The sequence below is a fragment of the Plutella xylostella genome, chromosome Z (genome assembly GCF_932276165.1).
Source record: "Plutella xylostella chromosome Z, ilPluXylo3.1, whole genome shotgun sequence".
Classification (NCBI taxonomy): Eukaryota; Metazoa; Arthropoda; class Insecta; order Lepidoptera; family Plutellidae; genus Plutella; species Plutella xylostella.
The window spans coordinates 7,814,390-7,835,208 of NC_064012.1; the positions used below are offsets into that span (position 1 = coordinate 7,814,390).

General features: G+C 40.5%; 1 protein-coding gene and 1 long non-coding RNA gene across 2 annotated transcripts in view; one reads left to right on the forward strand and one right to left on the reverse strand.

Annotated features, from left to right (window-relative positions):
- Positions 1-17,833, reverse strand: part of LOC105389788 (glutamate receptor 1) — an 88,362-nt gene extending 70,529 nt beyond the window's left edge. Inside the window, exon 1 of the mRNA XM_011560967.3 lies at positions 17,547-17,833. Within this exon, the coding sequence (XP_011559269.3) occupies positions 17,547-17,646 (100 nt within the window). The 5' untranslated portion in view covers positions 17,647-17,833. The remainder of the gene's footprint in view (positions 1-17,546) is intronic.
- On the forward strand, positions 1,816-2,653 carry LOC125491157. The gene is made up of 2 exons (XR_007268160.1): positions 1,816-2,355; positions 2,451-2,653. It is a non-coding gene; the product is annotated as an uncharacterized LOC125491157 (long non-coding RNA).
- Positions 17,834-20,819: the final 2,986 nt, after the last annotated feature.

Below are 20,819 nucleotides of genomic sequence, written 5' to 3' on the forward strand. Positions count from 1 at the left end.
CAAAACTACTGAACAGATTTGAATGAATTTTGGTATAGATATGGTCTAGACCCTTAGAAAGAACATAGGCTACTTTTTATCCCAGAATTCCCATGGTAAAACTTTTTAAGGCGATCCAAAGCTCGCAGCAACATCTATTTATTATAATGCTGAGGTGAGTCGTAACGTAGTGTTTTTTTTCCTCAGTGGCGAGTCCATGATGCATCATTAACCTTTTACCGATTTTTGTGATCGGCATCTTTGGAATTCCAGAAACATGGTTCATTTTGATAAGCCTCCAAAAATTTCAGAATCGTAGGTGCTGACCAATTAGACATTTTTTTTCGCTTTATAGAGCCCACATCAAACAGATTATTGTCAACATAATTTTTACAGAGCTCTTCAGCTTCAGATTCTGATACATTTTGTTCAAAGACTGAGTTGAAATGCTTGTTGAAAAGGTCACTAATTTGTTTTCCATCAGTGGTTGTGTGGTGTATGCTCTTACCGAGAATCGAACTAAACTAGATTCCAAATGCAAAGAGTACATATTCGTTGGTTACTCCTTGTAATCCAAGTAAGTGCATAAAAGCTAGAAATGTCACATTTTTTGAAAATAAGTTTTTCAGGAAGGTTAATAATGATGGTGACATGTTCTACATGGTGGAGTTGGACTGTTCAGCAAATGGCAGCGAGGAATTGATGCAGTCATCTGATGGTTCCGCTTCCAGTGCAAGTCCTCCTCCGAGTCAGCAGGTTGTCCCTACGGAGAGGCGAACCGTGGTGTCAAGGGCATCAAGTTCTGAGTCATCATTGTCAGACAATGAAACGTCAGGTTCTGATCCCACCTATGTACCAGGAGACTCTACGTTGGATTCTATGGACTCCGGCTGATGTGATGATGAGTTCTCAGGGTGAATCGCATCGTAAGAGCGGCCTAGATGTCAAAGGTTACGTTGATGCGATTGGGCCAGCTGCGAGATTGACCGTAGGTGATATTGAAGGGCGATACGACACATCTTCACTGAAAACATACCTCAGTGTCTGAAAACAAAAGTTTTCAATCAGTGCGTGTTGCCAGTGATGACTTACGGAGCCGAGACGTGGTGCTTCACCAAAGGGCTTATCCACAAGCTCAGAGTTGCTCAGCGTGCTATGGAAAGGGCTATGTTAGGCGTGTCCCTGCGAGATAGGATTCGTAATGAAGAAATCCGCAGGAGAACTAAAGTTACCGACATAGCCAAAAGGATTAGCACGCTGAAATGGCAATGGGCTGGCCACGTAGCCCGCAGAGCCGACGACCGCTGGAGTAGAAAGGTTCTGGAGTGGAGACCCCGTGTCGGCAAACGGCGTGTCGGTCGCCCCCCAACCCGTTGGTCTGATGATCTGCGGAAGGTAGCGGGAAGCCGCTGGATGCAGATGGCGGGTGACCGTTTGGGGTGGCGATCGTTAGGAGAGGCCTATGTCCAACAGTGGACTACGGAAGGCTGAGAGAGAGAAAGAGAGAGATATTGAAGGGTACGTATTTAAATTAGGTAACTTTTTTACTTCATGGGAGAGTCGTAAACAACTAACAGTTGTCCTCTCCAGTATCAAAGCTATATTATTATGTATTTTGTTTTATTGAGTAGATAGGTATACTTATGTGTTAGGGTAAATGTTCCTATTATTGTACCTTATGTTTCTTATAGGCTAGGATATATATATATATATTAATAATACAATTATCTCATAAATCTTACAACTCAGACATAAACATTTTACTAAGAATTTACATTCTAAAATGTAACTTAAATAAAAAAAAATAGTAAATAATTTTATTTTCCCTTTAATTTAATACTTTTAGGGTGGCTTTTATAAAAGTGATAAATGTATTTAACTTTTTATTTAAACACAATTTGAAATTAAATTTCGTAAAACATCTTTTACCACGACTTAAATATGATTAGTAATCTGTTAAACCTAAATGCGGTCAAATGGCTATTTAACTTTACTAAACACATTTATCTACTGTCATGGCGTCAGTCGCGGCGGCCAGCTGACCGACCGGCTGTCAAGAGAACTTTTCCATTTCTAGCATTTTTCCTCAGTGATGTCTAGTTGTAGTCTGTGAGAGATTCAGAGGTCATTGTTCAGAGGTTATGTTGAGGTTATCTAATAAATAATGTATTTGTGGGATATTTTGTTTGATGACGATGATGAAGAATTACTTCTCTTTATGAATAGACCTCGCTCATTACGCTATATTGCAGAAAGAACTAACTTATTTAAGACACTACCGGATAAAAAATTTGTTAGGAGATTTCGTTTGACAAAACAAACTGTATCGCTTCTACTACAAGAAATTCAACAACATCTTGAATTTATTTCCACCAGGTAAGTAGCTAAGGTATTGAAATAATAAAGTTATCTGACTACATCATTATCTTATACTTTTATTTGTAAGTAAGTACCTATAATTATTGTTACAGAAATAATGCAGTTACTCCAATGAACCAGTTGTTATGCACACTCCGATATTATGCAACTGGCAGTCAGTTAATTACTTGTGGAGATGTGATAGGTGTGGAAGAACCAACAGCAGCTTGCAGAATCATTCATAGAGTTACTCATGCAATAGCATTATTGTATAAAAAATACATTAAATCTCCTGATACCATTCAGGAACAACGTTTTTTTGCTCTCTATAATATAAGTATGGTTCCAATACATTGCACAATAAATCTTGTTCTTCCCTTGTAAAATTAGGGGCACGAACACGAGAAGAAGTTGCTTGACTATCTATTCATTTTACTTTGAAATCACAACAACAAATAAATACAAACACCACCACGCGGTGAAAGCCGAAATAAGTTTTGTTTTGAAATAAATAGTGTTATTTTGTCTATGTTTGAAATTGATAGATTGACTCCGTTTTACGCTGAGTCGTTTCGAATGTTCAATAAAAAATATGAAGTCTCTCATTAAAAAGATGTGGAACTGAACGTAAATAACAAATCGCAGGATGCTAAACGCATTTAACTAAATAGTAATCGAAATACCATGGTGAATTATGAAGCTAAACATGTTTAGGATAAAATTGTTTAGTGCATTAAACGCAATTAGCTAAATGAATTTATGTAGTATTTAAATAGAAGTTCGTAACAGCCACCCTTACTAACTGAATTAGTACTTAGTAATGACATAACAGGAATCTTTCAACTTTCTGAAACCATTTACTAATTAGGTAATTTCCACCCAAGTACCTTTGAAGGCTGTTTTCTGCAAATAATACCCTAAGAATAATAACACTCAAACGTCAAAAAACAGTTATTTTTGACGTTTGAGTGTAAACATGCCAAATAAATAAAATAAATAAATAAAATTATAAATTCATAATTACAAATAATATAATAATATAAATACTACATTCCGAAGTGCTTACAATACCAATTTCCACGATGTACGAGTTTTAAGTGTTCCTAGTCGGCCAACGTACCTACATAATAACTAACTCCAGGACTTCTTCTCCAAAATACACTTCTCGGACGTGTCGGAACCTGGCCGGAACCGGCCTAAGAGCCGCGGAGGCAGTGGTCCGAGCAACACGCGCGACGGTCCGGCCGGTCTGAGTGGGCACCGTCATCATCGGCAGACACCGCCTCGCGGGGTCCGTCGCAGGAGCCTCCCTGAGGAACCGAAAGGGAGGCGCGGGGCCTGGACCCCGCCACAGCGGGCCCGCCATAGCCTACTCCGGCCCCTCCGGGCCGGAGCTACGTGCGCTCGCTCGACAGGAACAATCTGGTTTTTAGTTGCCGAGTGCTTATACTCGATCTAAGAGACGAACATTGTGCAGTGCTAGTAACTGTAAAGGTCTTTCTATTATTTTAATTTTGTTTTTTATAATGATATATATGTCGCAGGCAACTAGTTTAATCTCCTGTTTGATTGAACCACTAGCCCGTTCATTGGATGGCGCTGTTCAGTTGTATGACTAGGCCGAACGTTGATTGTACAAGCGTCACAAAACGTCCAACTAGTTAGCTGACTTAAAATCAGTCAGGTGGTGAATAAAACAAATATGGCGTCTAACAGCTAACAGCTGACACAAAAAGCACCTATATTGTTAGTTTTTTGAAAATAAATTAGCTTTTAAGTGCGTTATTTGTGTTAAAATAGTGTGACAACATGGATTTACCTATTATTACGCCGCGGGCGGATAGTTTCAAAGAAAAAAAGTGGCGAAACTGGATAATTATGAACAACAATATGAAGGTACGTTTATTGTTATTGTTTAGTTTATTTGTGAGATAAGAGCTTTGTAACATAGTTTTTTTGTTGACTCTTGTCTGGTGATGTTCACCCTAACCAGACATTACAAAGTTGCTATACTATATCCCATTCAACGACTTCGCTGAATGACGTTCAGTCAAGACGTCGAACGTTACAATCAACGACTTGACGAGTTGTCCTTTAGTCATACAACTGAATAGCGCCATCCAATGAACGGGCTAGTGGTTCAATCAAACAGGAGATTAAACCAGTTGCCTGCGACATATATATTTATATTTTTAGTACCTATGTAGTAGATTAATTTAATTTTTATCTAGCATTTTTAAGAACGGCGTATGTCTCAAACAGACTGCCCGCCCTCCACCAGTAATGTTGCGCCGTCCCAGGAACTTGTGAGGTGTCCGGACTGCTCCCAGCCACGTTTTTTCAAGGGACAGAGAGGCCTGAAGATTCATCATGGAAAACAACACCGCCAACCATCGTCCACGCAGCCACCGCCGCCGCCCGCCCATGTCCCCACAGACCACAACCACAGTCGGCCTGCTGGTGGCGGGCTGTGGAAGCAACTAGCGGAGCTAAAGTCCACCTGCCCGGTGGTGGCACGGATACCCCGCGGCGCGCGGAATACGGTGGCCGCCTCTCTGTCCCAATGCATTCGACGAACAATAGAAACCAATGACGTGAGCAGCTGGGAGCAATTTTTTACTTTTTCTTACCGGGCCCTCCACGTGACCCGGGACGGGAAGTCGAGCGGCTCCCTAACACAAAAAATAAAAAATAACTGCACGCACCCCACAGAAACCGACAACCAACATCCACCATCAAACAGACTCCCCCACCGAAACACCGCACAACTCGTAGAACGCAAGATAAATGCGGGGGACATCAAGGGAGCCGCCCAACTTCTTTTTTCGTCCGACGCGGCTGCACCCGACACAGCAGAGACTCTGTCCGCCCTGGAGTCAAAACACCCGCTTTCATCACCATCCTCGCAGCTTCCACCACCGCCCGACCCCACCGAGCGCACCCCGACAGCCACGGTTGAAGACGTGCAGGCTGCAGTCGCGTCCTTCCGGGGCGGCTCGGCCGGTGGCCTCGACGGACTCTCGCCCCAACATTATAAAGATCTTATCTTTGGCACAACGGGAGACACTGGCCGAGTCGTGCTGGAGAGCGTGACACAGCTAGTGAACCTCATGCTGTCGGGAAAGGTTTGCACTGAGATAACTGATGTTTTATACGGTGCAAACCTATGCGCTCTAAAAAAAAAGGACGGTGGGATAAGACCTATCGCTGTGGGAAACGCAATCCGCCGCGTGGTATCCAAAATATGCTGCAAACACATCGCTCCAATACTGTCGGATAAGTTCCAGCCCACCCAGTTAGGTTTCGGCAGTAAAGGAGGGTGCGAGGCGGCGGTCCACGCGGCGCGCGCGTTCCTCACAAGCGGCGCGGGCGAGGTGCTGCTGAAAGTGGATGTAAGGAACGCCTTCAACTCGGTTGAGAGGGAAGCTCTGCTGACTCAGATCAAGGAGGTGGTTCCTGAAATATACCACTACATGTGGCAATGTTACGGAGAAAAAACAAAATTAGTATACAGGAACCACCTCCTTTACTCTGCGGCTGGGTGTCAGCAGGGAGACCCACTCGGTCCAGCGATATTCAGTCTGGCTATTCATCCGGTGATAACCAACATTAAATCTAAATTTAACGTGTGATATCTCGATGATGGATCCATAGGAGATGAAGCAAGCACCGCTCTTCAAGACCTTGACTCCATGATCAAAGAATTCCAAAACATCGGACTAGAATTAAATTTCTCTAAATGTGAACTTTTTATCAACCCCAACCTACCGACAGACAAACAAACAGACATTCATAGCAAATTTAACTCTCTGGCACCCGGTATCAAAATCTTAAATAAAAGCTCGCTTCGTCTCCTCGGATCCCCAGTTCTTGACGAATCGATTCCCAAATATATTGACGATGAAATCACAAAATTCCAGGAATCATTGCATCGGCTGGTACAAATTAATCCGCAAATCGCCCTGGTAATCATCAGATACTGTCTTTTCGTTCCAAAATTTACATATGTACTGCGATGTTCACCTATTTGGAGACACCAAAATTTACTTAATAATTTGGATGCGATGATCAGAAACATATTAACCGAAATCCTAAATTGCCAACTGGATAACCGCAGCTGGGCCCAGGCATCGCTGCCGATACGGTTCGGCGGCCTGGGCATCCGCTCGGCGTCCAGTGTGGCCCTCCCGGCGTTCCTGTCCTCGGCACACAGTACGGCTGGCCTCTACGGAAAGATAATTTACCCATCGCTTGGCGATGCAGAGGTCACCTACTTGGCCGAGGCCAGGAGCGCCTGGTCAGATATCGCCGGCCCACAACAAGATGTCCCTCGACTACCGGAATCCCAGAGACTGTGGGACGAGCCGATCTGCAGGCAGGTTCAGGAAAATCTCTTAGAAACTGCCACCAGCCCTGCAGACCGCGCCCGCCTCATGGCTTCTGCCGAACCGGAGTCGGGACATTGGTTGCGGGCCCTTCCATCTGCGAGTGTGGGCACACTGCTGGACCGCAACACCTTTAACCTTTCTGTCTGTTTGAGACTAGGCTGTAAGACCAACGAGCCACATCGCTGCCGTTGCGGGGACCCCGTCGACCAGCTAGGCCACCACGGCCTCTCCTGTCAGCGGAGTGCCGGCCGATTACCCCGCCACGCGGCCCTTAACGACGTCATACATCGGGCCTTGGCGAGCGCCGGAATCCCCGCCATTCTGGAGCCAACCGGCCTGGCGAGAGACGACGGGAAGAGGCCCGACGGTATGACCGTAATGCCCTGGAAGTACGGGAAATGCCTAGTCTGGGACGCCACATGCACCGAGACAGTGGCCCCACAGTGGTATGTGTGTGTACAAATGAACTATTAAGCAATAGTTTATTTTTATTTTATTTTGGAACCTTGCGGAGTTTTTAAAATTAATAAGGGACCATGAGAATATCTATTTCAATTTATAATTTCAAGTAGAAAATTCAGAGCAGTCTAGCTCGATGATATAATTTGAACTTTCGACATAAAAATAACTAACTTACATAACAGCTAGGAAGCTGAAACTTTTATGGTTAAATGAACAACTTAAGAGGACACAAAAATAAAAAATAATTTAAAAAAGTTATCCAAAAAAATAATAAAACATAAATTGATCCACTGAGGTCGATTTTCGTAGAAAATTAGGAAAAAAAATCATAACTCCTAAACTACTAAAAATTGCTGAACATACATGGGGGTGATTTGACCACCCTGTATACTAATACAATACAATGTGTTGTTTTTCGAACCCGACAAACTTTAATGGTGTATTCTACGAGTGATTTCATCGAGAAAACACCCCCATATGTGGGGTCAATTCTTAATATTCTAGAAATGGCGGCCATTTTAAACTTTAAGAAACTTAGTTTTCATAAAAAATCATTGTACGAAACGCACATATAGATTTATACCTACATAGCTAGCTATAGTAAACAGATGTATAGCATATATGTTAGTATCTGTAAGTAGCTATAGATTAAGTTCAGTTACCTCATTACCGCGGTCGCATTAACTTCTCATGTACTTAGCCTAGCCAAATTAAATAATTATTTGAATACAGTCCACTTAAAACGAATTTATATGTGAGTTTAAATTACCAGCCCCTCACATAATGGTCATTTCGTTTTATACCTTTCACATAATTTAGTTTTATACCTAGTTATAGCCCAATATTTGGTGGTCTTTGGGAAAGTGGTATAAAGAGTGCTAAGTATCACTTGAAGAGAGTAGTAGGAAATCAGGTACTTACCTACGAAGAATTAAATTCTGTCGTTGTTCAAGTCGAAGGAGTCTTAAACTCACGACCATTAACTGCCCTGCAAACAGCTGATACAAATGACATGTCGTACTTAACACCTGGTCATTTTCTAACGGGTGCTCCCCTATCGTTCATTCCAGACCCAGATGTTACTTATATACCTACCAATCGGCTGTCATTCTGGAGACAGTGTACCCAAATGGTGCAAAGTTTTTGGAAGTTGTGGTCCAAGCAGTACTTAGTACAGTTGCAAAATAGGCCTAAGTGGCAGAATTCTCTTCCTAATATCGAAGTAGGAACATTAGTTTTATTGAGGAGTGATAACATTCCTCCTTTGTGTTGGCCAATGGCACGTGTTGTTGAAACGTTCCCAGGTTCAGATGGCAAAGTTAGGGCATTGTCAGTCAAAACAACAAAAGGTACTGTGATACGGACAAGTGTTACCAAAGTATGTGTACTACCTATCGATAAATAAGCCTGGAACGTGGTGGTTCCATTGTGGTGCTCATTGGGCTCGCCTTACTCAACTAATTTACATTGTAAAATTTGTTTAGTTTGTATTAAAGCAATATAATTATGTGGCTAAATAGGTTACAGTAGTTTATCTTAAGACTTACAATTGTTATTAAACTTAAAATTTGTGTCTTTACTGTTCAGGTGTAAAGTTAAAATGTACCTAGGTACATTGCTGTATTTCATTATACTTGTACATATTTCCCATTTATGTTTACTGATGATGTGTTACCTATCTATCTAAATGCATGTAAAGATATGATATGCCATAGTAAATAAATGTATTTGTAAACGTAAGTAAGTTCGTTTAGGTAAAAGTCAATAAAATGCAGTGTGATTAATAAAAATATAAGTTTAATACATGTTATTCTGTTACAGTTACTTTAAACACAGTTAAATTAATTATCTAAGTTATTCACTTGCACAAATAGGTTGCAGTCACAAATTAGTTGGTGTAACTGGTTGGTCAGTTCACACATATACCTGTTATAAGTACATAACTATTAATGTGTCTTAATAAAATTTATGAATGCATGATTGTGTCTACCTGTGTGTACTTGCTAATTTTGTGTGAGCAATGTAATCTGCGTAGATAGATATGTAACATTACTTAACTGTAGTTATTAACTATTATTATAGGATGATGATGATGCGGTCCGACCGATTTCGGTCACGGCGACCGCTTCGAGGATCAGACTCGTCGCTCGTGTGCTCGCATGTGGCTTGTGTAGCCTATCTTATTCGTGAAGACCCTCGCACATTGCGGGCATGTGAGCACACCATTCTCATAATTCGGTCACGAGGCGCTTAAAATTAAACTTGGGGATGATGAGCTGAAACAGGTCGATAAATTCCGCTACCTGGGGAGCACTCTAACATCAAAGTGTGACCTTGACGCAGAGATCAACAGAAGGATCGGAGCTGCCGCTGCAGCATTCGGCAAGCTGGATAATAAGGTCTTCTGCTCACACGATATAAAGCTGGGTACAAAGATCTCAGTATACATGGCGGTTGTTCTGCCTAACATCATGTATGCTGCGGAAACTTGGACCGTGTACCGTCGTCACATCCGCATGTTGGATCGATTTCACCTAAGATGTTTGCGTAAAATCCTAAATATCCGATGGTCTGATCGCGTGAGGAATACCGAGGTGCTGCGTCGAGCCAATGTGGGTGGCATTGAGGCTTACCTCATGCGGCGACAGCTTAGGTGGTGCGGACACGTGTCTAGGATGTCAGAGCAGAGGGTCGCAAAGCGCATCTTCTATTCAGAACTATTATAGGATAAGGTGTCGTTAATGTCTTACTCCATGTGTTTAAATTAAGTAGTTGCTTAAATAGTTATACATTGGTTCAATCAAAGTTTCTAAATTGTTTGTTATCACTATCACATGGGTATAGGTGTTAATTTTTTCATGTAAAGTCATTAGGATATATCTTTGCCGTTGGGCGCAATTATGTACGAAACGCACATATAGATTTATACCTACATAGCTAGCTATAGTAAACAGATGTATAGCATATATGTTAGTATCTGTAAGTAGCTATAGATTAAGTTCAGTTACCTCATTACCGCGGTCGCATTAACTTCTCATGTACTTAGCCTAGCCAAATTAAATAATTATTTGAATACAGTCCACTTAAAACGAATTTATATGTGAGTTTAAATTACCAGCCCCTCACAATCATATCTCGACATTTAAACGCCTTACGGACATTAAATAAAATGCTTTTATCCGCAATAGGTTATATCCAATAAAAATATGACAACTGCTAAAAAGTTACATAAAATAAGTTACAAGTACCTAATCTATTTTTTTTGACAAAAAAAACAGCAAATTTTTTTATTTACTTGAATAACTTTGAAAATAGCCTTGTTTTGATGGTATTTTTATGTATTTATTAAAAATTATTTGAAATAAGCTAAACAATGATACCGAAACCGTATCACTACGTCGAGGCAGTCAAAAATTATTGAAAGTTCAAAACACACATAACGGAGCGCCGCAGCTCAGGTAGCAATCCATTGAGTGAAATAGTCCAGATTGTAAATGAAATCAACTCACATGATCATGGTAGAATACAATCATTTGAAATTTAACTAATGACAACAAAGCTTTACTTATTTTCAACCTTTCTGACATCATATCCTGTCGTAATAATTTGTTTATGTATATTTTTGGTTTTGTAATTCAATTTATGCAACCATCTTAGACATTTATTTCGTGAAATTGATATATTTCGGTTTTGTAAGGTAAATACCTACTACAACAAATACTCATTTATAGCGCCAAATTTGATATAAGTCAAGTAGCCTATTCTAACAAATCTCCATAGTAAATATCGAAATTTCGTAAATTTATGTTTTCTCGTAAACTAAAAGAGCCCGATAATTATCCTTTTATAGGAAGAATTGTTTGTGAGTACTTTCCGTGTTTAAATGTTTTAAAAGTTTGTAAAAGGTATTAAATAAGTCCTTTTACTAAAGGTGAGCCAAAAAAATTGAGATCTTAAAGTACGTTATATTTCACTTTTCAGTGATGCTGTATTATTATTAACGATGTTGCTGATAAGCTTATGTAGAGTAAAAAGTGGAACACACAAATTAAAACTCAAGCACACAGTAAAGAAAATCATTATTCTGACTCTGGCGAAAAGTGGGTGCAGCAATGCACCTCTGCCTACCCCGCAAGGGAGTACAAGGCGTGAGTGCGTGTTTTTATTCTGACCACCGACTACATTGAGACGACAAATGCTAATTTTATGGAGTTCGGAATAATAATGTAAAATGCAACATCATCAAAAACTTTATAAAGTATTATGAGTATATAGAACACACAAATCAAAAGGCGGCAAATACAATATTTTCTTATTGTCATTCTTTGTCTGTACTCGCGTTAAGAGCCAAGTGTAATTGCGCTAGAGAGCATTCAAAGGATACTAGCATGCAGTCGTTTGATGATTCGTCTTCGTCGGAAGCCCCTTCTACCCCTGTGTCCGAGTTTCATGGATTTAGTGAAATGACGCCAGTGTTAGACTCTGTTGGGCCGCACGCTCTTTCCGTGTCTGGATTGCGAAGAGTGATATACTCTATTGACACTCAAGATGTGGAAGTGATAGAGTCTGTTGAGCCGCTTTCGGCAGCTGTTATACAAAATGTGGCTTTGAAGCGCAACCATGATGCGCTTGAAGCTCGTGAATCCAGGGCTAATCCGGGTCCCTCGGCTGAAATAACCGTCCCAACTACGGCAGCAACACTTAATTCTGGTAAGCATTTTTTATATTGAAGTAACTAACACAGTAAAGTATCTTTGTTTATTTCATGAATATAAGATTTCTATTATTTGTTTCAGGTCAACCAAGCAACAAACGGAAGCACATAATATATAAAGAGGAGGATTGCGGACTCATTGGAATATGGCAAAGATTGGCGCTGAATTATGTTCGGAGGAAAAATGTTTGGAATTTGCTGAGAAAATGGATTTGTTACCTAGGAAAAAAATATAACTACCATCGAAGCCAATTGTCCCTAAATGCTTAATTAGGGCCTGTTGGCACTTTTAGATGTTACAAAAGTAAGTGTAATTTATTACTTTGGTTTACCAAAGATCACCAGAAGCCTAAATACGTGGTTTGAAATTATCAAAATACCATTGGTGATAATTTTTAGAATCATGTACTGTTACGCAAACGATTTTAATAAAAAAAATCACGAAAAAGAAATGTGCTCTGGACTCACGAATGGAAATATTAAGCAGTGCAAGCATTTGCGATTGGTTTAATTATTGCCGTGAGACTATTGTCCTCGATTACTGCGGCAAAACAATTAATAAAATGATTGGAGTGCCACGCAAAATTGTACAAATCGACGAAAGTAAATTTGGCAAGCGAAAATTTAATAAAGGAAGAAGAGTCGAAGGGCACTGGGTGATAGGCATGATCGAGGATGGTAGCGACGATATCACAGTTGAGGTGTGTCCCGATAATAAGCGGAATTCTGCAACATTAATCCCGCTTATTATGAAACATGTGGCGCCAGGCACTACCATTCATACGGATTAGGTACTGGCGAGCCTATGATTGCCTAGAAGAACATGGCTACATACACAAAAAAGTCAATCATAGTGCTGAGGACAACCCATTTGTTGCTCCCGACGGGACACATACTCAACGTATTGAAAAAAAAAACTATTGCTCACATTCAAGCTTTGCCCAAAAGCGAATTGCAACAGACGCGACCCGCGATCATTTCGGGTTCCTAGACCATAAGGACCAAGTATTTGGTCATTGTCCATTGGCTGTCTGCTGCCAATTTTTGCATTAAAATCTCCTATGACCAACGTCAATGTACCTCTATGTTCGTTATAAGCTTTATCTAAGCTATCATAGAACATTTCAGTATCTTCGTCAGTGTGCGATGATGTTGGGGCATAAACCTGAATGATATATGCTTCCATTTCTTTGCGAACAGAAAACCCACGCCGTAAAGTCCTGCAATAGTACCGTAATGATAAAGGATAACTACTGTCATCTCGCTCCAACGTTTCCTCTCCCATTCTTCTTACTTCTGACAGACCCATGACCTTCGACCATTTATCAAAGACCTATGACATCCCAATTGATGTCCCTGACAGCGTTATCAAGTTCTGTTAACCGTTCGTCATTCATGAGTGTACGGACGTTGTACGTTAAACTGTTTAATTTGGTGTCCGATTAAATGTAAGCGGAGGTCGTTTGACGGAGGATCGTATTCGCCCGGGGATTCTTCCCACCCCACGCTCCAGAGATGGCCCGGCTACCGTCGTCGCCGGAGCGTCCGGAGCCGCACGTGTACACGTGGTCAAACTTAAGTTTTTTTTTTCTCGTGAACTATTAATCTACCATTTATGAAACTTGGCAATAGGTATTGTATAAGTAGGTACTATAAGTGTGATTTTTTATAGGCATTTTTGTATAGGTTTGTCTTAAGTTCGGTTTCTAAAGTGCTTCCGATTTTTTAGGGTTCCGTAGCCAAAATGGCAAAAACGGAACCCTTATAGTTTCGTCATGTCCGTCTGTCCGTCTGTCCGTCTGTCACAGCCGATTTACTCGGAAACTATAAGTACTACAGTGATGAAATTTGATGGGAATATGTGTTGTATGAACCGCAACAAAAATATGACACTAAATAGTAAAAAAAAGAATTGGGGGTGGGGCCCCCCATACATGTAACTGAGGGATGAAATTTTTTTTTTCGATGTACATACCCGTGTGGGGTATCAATGGAAAGGTCTTTTAAAATGATATAAAGTTTTCTAAAAAACATTTTTCTTAAAGTGAACGGTTTTTGAGATATCAGCTCTCAAAGTCGTAAAAAGTATGTCCCCCCCCTCTATTTTTATAACTACGGGGTATAAAATTCTAAAAAAAATAGAGGTGATGCATGCTAATTAACTCTTTCAACGATTTTTGGTTTGATCAAAGTATCTCTTATAGTTTTTGAGATAGGTTGATTTAACTGTAATTTTGCTGCTACGGAACCCTTTGTGCGCGAGCCCGACTCGCACTTGGCCGGTTTTTTATTACATGATTTTTATATGTAGGTATTTTCTATGAATATAAAAAACAATATTGCAAGAAATAATGCATATCAAGATAATATTAACTTAAATGGACGATCCCTGCTTTGACTTTAAAAATTACTTTACTTTGAATAATTCTATCAACTTCATACGAATGGCTGTTTGATTATCCATGGTATTGTTTGAACTGACAGTAAGCACGCTATAAAATATCATGTTTATACCGGAGCATGCTCTTTAGAACCATAATATAGTACTTAACCTTCCTATGCTCGCGCGTTGGTCTGTGAGACAGACGAAACAAATTTTCGTAAAAAATATTTTTATACATGTACCTAAATCCTAAGATGTGTAACACAAAAATTTGGAAATGGTGCGTTGTGTGTATAATTATTTGGGTGCAGAAAAATACAAAATTACAGCCTCTGACCATGAGATACTATAGAACACAAACCACACCAATCATTCACCCAAGAACAACATGAAGCAAGTCCTGAACCCCGCCACAGTATGTCCCGCAGGTCACTATTCATACTTGCGGCCACTATTATTATTTAGTATTTCTGTTATTCTTTTTATTTTGACGCCGTTGCACGGCTCTCGTATTGGACTGTATGAGTATATGGAGTCCAATCGCTTGTATTCAGCGTTAAGACACAGGTTATTTATGTGTCCGGACCTGCGCTGGCGGTCTCCTCCGTATTCAGGCCCTGTGGCCCTGGTGTCGTTCCCTGGAAGTGGAAACACTTGGCTTCGACATCTATTGCAGCAGAGCACAGGGTACTTAACTGGCTCATTGTACAATGATGTTGGTCTGAGACGGAATGGGTTCCCTGCGGAGAACGTAACAAACGGATCAGTGCTGGTTGTGAAGACCCACTACATGCCAAATGACATCAGCAGCTTCTACAAGTCGGCCATTTTGCTCATTAGGAACCCTAGGGATGCTATTTTGGCTGAATTCAATAGGAGATTGCAGGGTCACATAGGCACTGTTCCAAAGTCTGCATTTAAAAATACTTAAGGTGCTGGAAAAATAAGCTGGCGCACATTCGTACTCGATGAGGCGGCGGAGTGGGGAAATTCCACGTGCTGGCTCACGCAGTATCCGCAGCCCGTCCTCCGTGCTGTACGACGGGGTCGTCGATGACACGAGGAATACGTTGGCCGGGGTGCTGGCGTTCCTGAATGAGACTGTTTCGGAGTCAGCCATGGACTTCGCTATGAGAAACCGAGAGCGAATATTCCGACGCAAGAAGAAACTACAGAACTTCGACCCGTTTACAGAAGAGATGTACGCTCAACTGATCATCGTACGAGCCGAGGTCATAAAGCTTGTCAGCAGGTATAAGGATAAGGACAAGCATCAGAGCGGTGGTAGCTCAGTCGGGTAAGCGCCCGCTTCTCACGCAAGAGATGTGGGTACGAATCCCGGCGCTGACATGTACCAATGAGTTCTTTTAACTTAAGTACAATGTATACCATCGCTCTTACGGTGAAGGAAAACATCGTGAGGAAACCTGCATATCTAGATTTAGCACATCTAGATATGTGAACCCACCAACCCGCAGTGGACCAGCGTGGTGGGAAATGGTCCAAGCTTAGGAAGGCAGTTTAGACCTTGGGGATATGCACAAAGGTTCCACTCGAGAGAGCCAGGTGCAGGTACTAACACCCCCACAGAGAATAGAATAGAATAGAAAAGGACAAGCATATCACGTAGGGAGGCGTAGCTTGAGGCGTCTCAAGTGGAGCTGGACCGGCCACGTCTGCCGCATGCACCCGGACCGGTGGGCCAAGATAGCGACCGAGTGGGTGCCAGGCGACGCGTCGAGACGGGCGCCGGCGGAGAGGCAGGCCGAGAAGGCGGTGGCGGAGGTAGCCGCATTGGATCGGGATGAGTGGAAAATTTAAGGGGAGGTCTTTGCCCAGCAGTGGGGAATACATAGACTATTTGTCCTTTGATATGTTAATAATTACTGTTCACAAGTTTATTTTGTTTTTAAAAAGAAGTTCTGATTTTAATTTTGTTTTCCTAGCCCTTATTATGTTACAAATCTATCGGTCTATGACACCGTGCGCGAGTATAGGTCATAGGTGTTACAAAACAAACCATTCCGGTTTAATGGCGCTGTCTAACAAAAATGAAAAATGTATTTATGCCTGTTTTTATAAATAAAATAAATAAAAAATAAAAATATATATAGGCGAGTATAGGAAGGTTAAAACTAGCATGCTTATATCAAGCAATAGTAGACAAGTGCAGAGCATGCTCGAAACAAGTATGCTAACGAGCATACTAAAAAGCATAGTACTTAATTATTTAACTCTTTATTGTACAAATATTACAAATAAAAGTACAAAGGGTGGACTTAATGCTAAAAGCATTTTCTGCCAGTCAACCCGCAGGAGGTACAGAAAAAATAAGTAATAAGGTGTACAAAAAAGAATAAAAAAAAGGAAAAGAATAGTAAACCTAGTATAATAACGCCGTGAGTTTATAAACGTAAAGTTGTGATCAAATGTATAATTAAATATTTTAAAAAATTGGGGCCATTTGGTGTCGGTATTTTGAGACTGGAACATTCACATCACATTTCATTGCACGCGAGTGTAACGAAACAAATAAATTTAATGCATCTAGTTTATTAGGTAGGTATGTTTATTTTTATTACAATGGAATGCAACTTTGAAAGTATAAGATGAAAAACAGTTCATGGAAATCGGCTGCATTGTATGAATTGTATCTAATCACTATTAAATAGCCATACGGCCATAGAGTAAACCAAAAAGCCTGCGTACCCATTAGTTTTTTTTAAAGTTGTGAGCAAGTTAACAAAACAAATGCAAAACATAATTACGGAAAGCTCTTTCATAGAGGATACTGAATGGAACCGACTAAAAATAGAAGAACACTAAAAGTATGCTCGGAAACTCTAAAGAACTGCTTCAGGTACCTACGAAGGTAAGTCTTAACGACAATGTGTAAAACCCGCAGCATGGACCAATCCGGTGTCCGGATCTTCTAGCAAGAGCGAGACAGAGTACGTTCACAGAAAGAGAAAATCGATAATGTCCTGGCGGAAAATGCGTTCAAAATAATATTTCTCCTGAATATGTTAAATGTGTGATAATGCCGTTTTGTCTATTCTGTACAGTTATAAATTAATGTTTGATGAATAAAGCTACGTGCTCAGTATTTACGAAAATAGAGGTCCAAATGACATTTGAAAAAGTAACCTTCAAAGTAAACAAATAATTAGTAGGTTATGTACAAACAAAACTTAATTTGATTATACAATACAAGGTGTAACATAGCCAAACTTTTTGTACGGAAAATATACTAGAAACTTACCGACAGCTATCTTCTCGATTGTGTAAAGCTGCGCCGACAACACCCCTAGGTTAGACAATAACAAACCGGTAAAGAGCAGTAACCTGACTTTCTTCTCCATTTTGACTTAAAAAGTCCACCCCCACTTAAACTTATTACCAACACCTAAGTGTCCATGGTGTGTGTTAAATGTTTTGGTTCAATTTAGCTGGAATTGAAGCTCGGAACTTCAATAGGGATGCTGCGCGCTAACCTGAGACTTAGGCCCGACTGGCTGCGTGGGTGGCGTGGGGAGGGGCGGGGCGCGCGGGGAGAGGCCGCCGGATCGCTCCCCACACCCCACGTCGGTACCTCCTTATTATCACTACGGTATCAATCATAGGTACTTTACGTTATTTGCAGTCTCCAGCGATCTGTCATTTTTTATCAACGTTAAAGAGGGTAGTGAGTAGTTACCACTAGTAGTTGTACCAGACATTTTGATCGTTAAATAGGATTATATGCTATCCTACTTACTGAAACTTAAATGTTTTAGACGCACTTTAAAAGTACTTAGTAGCGAAAAATAAAAATGAATTTCCCGGTATTTGCTTGTAGTTTATATTTGGTACTTACTCACGGGTTTCTTCCGTGAAATTAAATTTCTCATCGTACTATTTCGCATTAGGCAGCGTTCCCACTACGCCGGACCGGCAGATCTGCCGAAAACCGGACACCGGACAGAGTGTTCACATTACATCGGATCCCGGAAGAAACTCAGACAGTCCTCAGTTGAATTTGGACCTGCGCGCACAATGGACGACGAAATTGTTGTGTTGTGGTAGTATCTTAATAGAAGGCAAAATAAAAGAAAACATTGGGTACACCCTATTTTACGGGAAAGATTTTCACTTGGAACATTTGAAACATTAATGGGTGAACTTAGAAGAGACGAATCAAAGTTCTTCAATTATTTTCGAATGACAGCAACCACTTTTGACGATTTACTGGGACGACTAGACATAAGAGTACAAGATACAATTTTTAGACGTCTTCGGTCTTATCCCACAGAACAGGTCTCTCTTGGACAAGCGTAATTAAAGTTTCTGCTTGAATATCCATGCTAAACGTCTACTTTTAACATGACGTGAGTGGAACACGGGCGGGGCGAGGGGAGCACGAGCGGGGCGAGCGGGGGACAGATACCGGCACAAACTCGTTCACATTACTCCGGGCCCGGTCGTTCTACCAGCAATTCGTAGTGACAAAACGTTCGGTAGAAATGCCGGGCTCGGCAAAAATGCCGGACCCGGGATAATGTGAATAGCTTCATATAAATTGTACAGCCACTTGCTCTTCCGGCAGATTTACCGGCGCGGCAGATCTGCCGGTCCGGCGTAGTGGGAACGCTGCCTTAGGGTACAAACATCATGATCGCTACTACTCATGCTCTGAAACGCGCTGCACTGATCTGTGCCTGTGTATAATACCACCCACCGCAACTGATGAATTTTACTCAAGACAATACCTACAGTAAAACTAAGTAAAAACGATGCACTGTCCCCGATAAGTTGGAAACTCATGGACATCTCCACATCCGATGCTAAATCATCGGATGTGGAGTACCTACAGGCAAATTTTCAGTTGCCACAAAGTCGCTAATACCGTATATCCAATACTTTCACAGGGTGTCCCAAAGTCTTCGTCATACCTTGGGCAAGCTGACATGAAAGACGTAATATTGTGCAAAAATCACAATATGAAATTTTGTATCGGTGGTGGCACTCAAAAAACTGATACCGGATTGTAGATTTTCAGAAAATTTACAAATCCTATCAAAATCTCGAAAACTATAGACTCTTTATTTAATATAGAAAGCGGAAAGGGGATTACACAGGGGGTAATTCCAAACAAATTTTGTTCGACCACTTTTGCAATATGCTTTCATCTATAAAGTGAGATTTTTCTGTAGTCGGTTTCTTCACCTCAGTTTAAAACCGAGGGAGAGGCGCCTTTGAGCATTTCGTTTTTACGGCCCGACGGGGTCGAGCCGTTGCACGCCACGGCTGTATGTAGTAGTCTATGTTGCCAGTCTAGCGAGTGCTCAAAGCCGCACGAAGTGCTCCTCCGGTCGATTGTCCTGATACGGTCATCGCCTTTCCACTATAATCACCCTCTGTTGTTCATATTATTATAATAAAACGTTGTACAGTTTTTTTTAATTATTGTCTAAAAATATATAATATACAGGGTGTTGCAAAATTGGTATACTAAGCCGAAACCTACATGTGCATCATGGTATATCTAAGCCCGAATCTGAAATCAGAATTTGGAAATTCGCGAAAAAAAATATTATTTTCCCATAGTAAAAAGTCACGTGACCAACAAAGTTTCTATGGAAAATGTTTTTTTTTTTCGCGAATTTTCAAATTCTGATTTCAGTTTCAGGCTTATATATACCATGCTGCACATGTAGGTTTCGGCTTAGAATACCCTTTTTGCAACACCCTGTAGAGGTGTGTTAAAGGTTTAAATTAAAAATAATTTTAGTTTAGTACATAAACATCTATATGATATATTATGATATTTATCTAAACATACGTATACAATATTTTTTATCTCATTAAAATAACAAACATATATCCCTGTTTATACGCCATATGTGTGATTACTTCTTAAAGGCATCGGAAATGAGGAGCAAATTCAATGATAAAGCTTGCTTCGTTTGGGTATGGATCTCATCCGGACCCACATAACATAAATAAATACATATCAAATCGACGACTAGAGTTTCCGTACCTTTCAATAATATATGTCGGGTCATCCCTGTTAAATATTTTTACCTTGAATTGAAAGTATTGAACCTTCTTTTACTAAATAACACTTAATAACAGCCTAAACTTAACCGATCACTGCTTGGAGTTATGTTAATTATTGTTTTGTGGGAGTGATATTCCTCTTTCATTTCATTGACATTCCTCATCCTAATATCGGTCTTTCTCACAGAAAATGCGTACCTGCGTTTCCGTATCAAACGCCATCATAGTCTATTATCTTATTATTATACACGTAATTATTATTATATTACGTATACGTAATTTTGAATGTGTAATAAAATTTCCGCGGTGTAATCTACAGGATTTCAATCCGAAAATATAATATGTCACGTCACATACATTCTTCACAAACAGGTATTATTTAATTTATTAATTTATTGGTTCTTTCAGAGTATGAGTATGTAAAAACCATTTTGAAATGATGACATTTTGTTCATAAGATGTTTTTTGCCTGATGCATACAGTTTTAAACATTCCC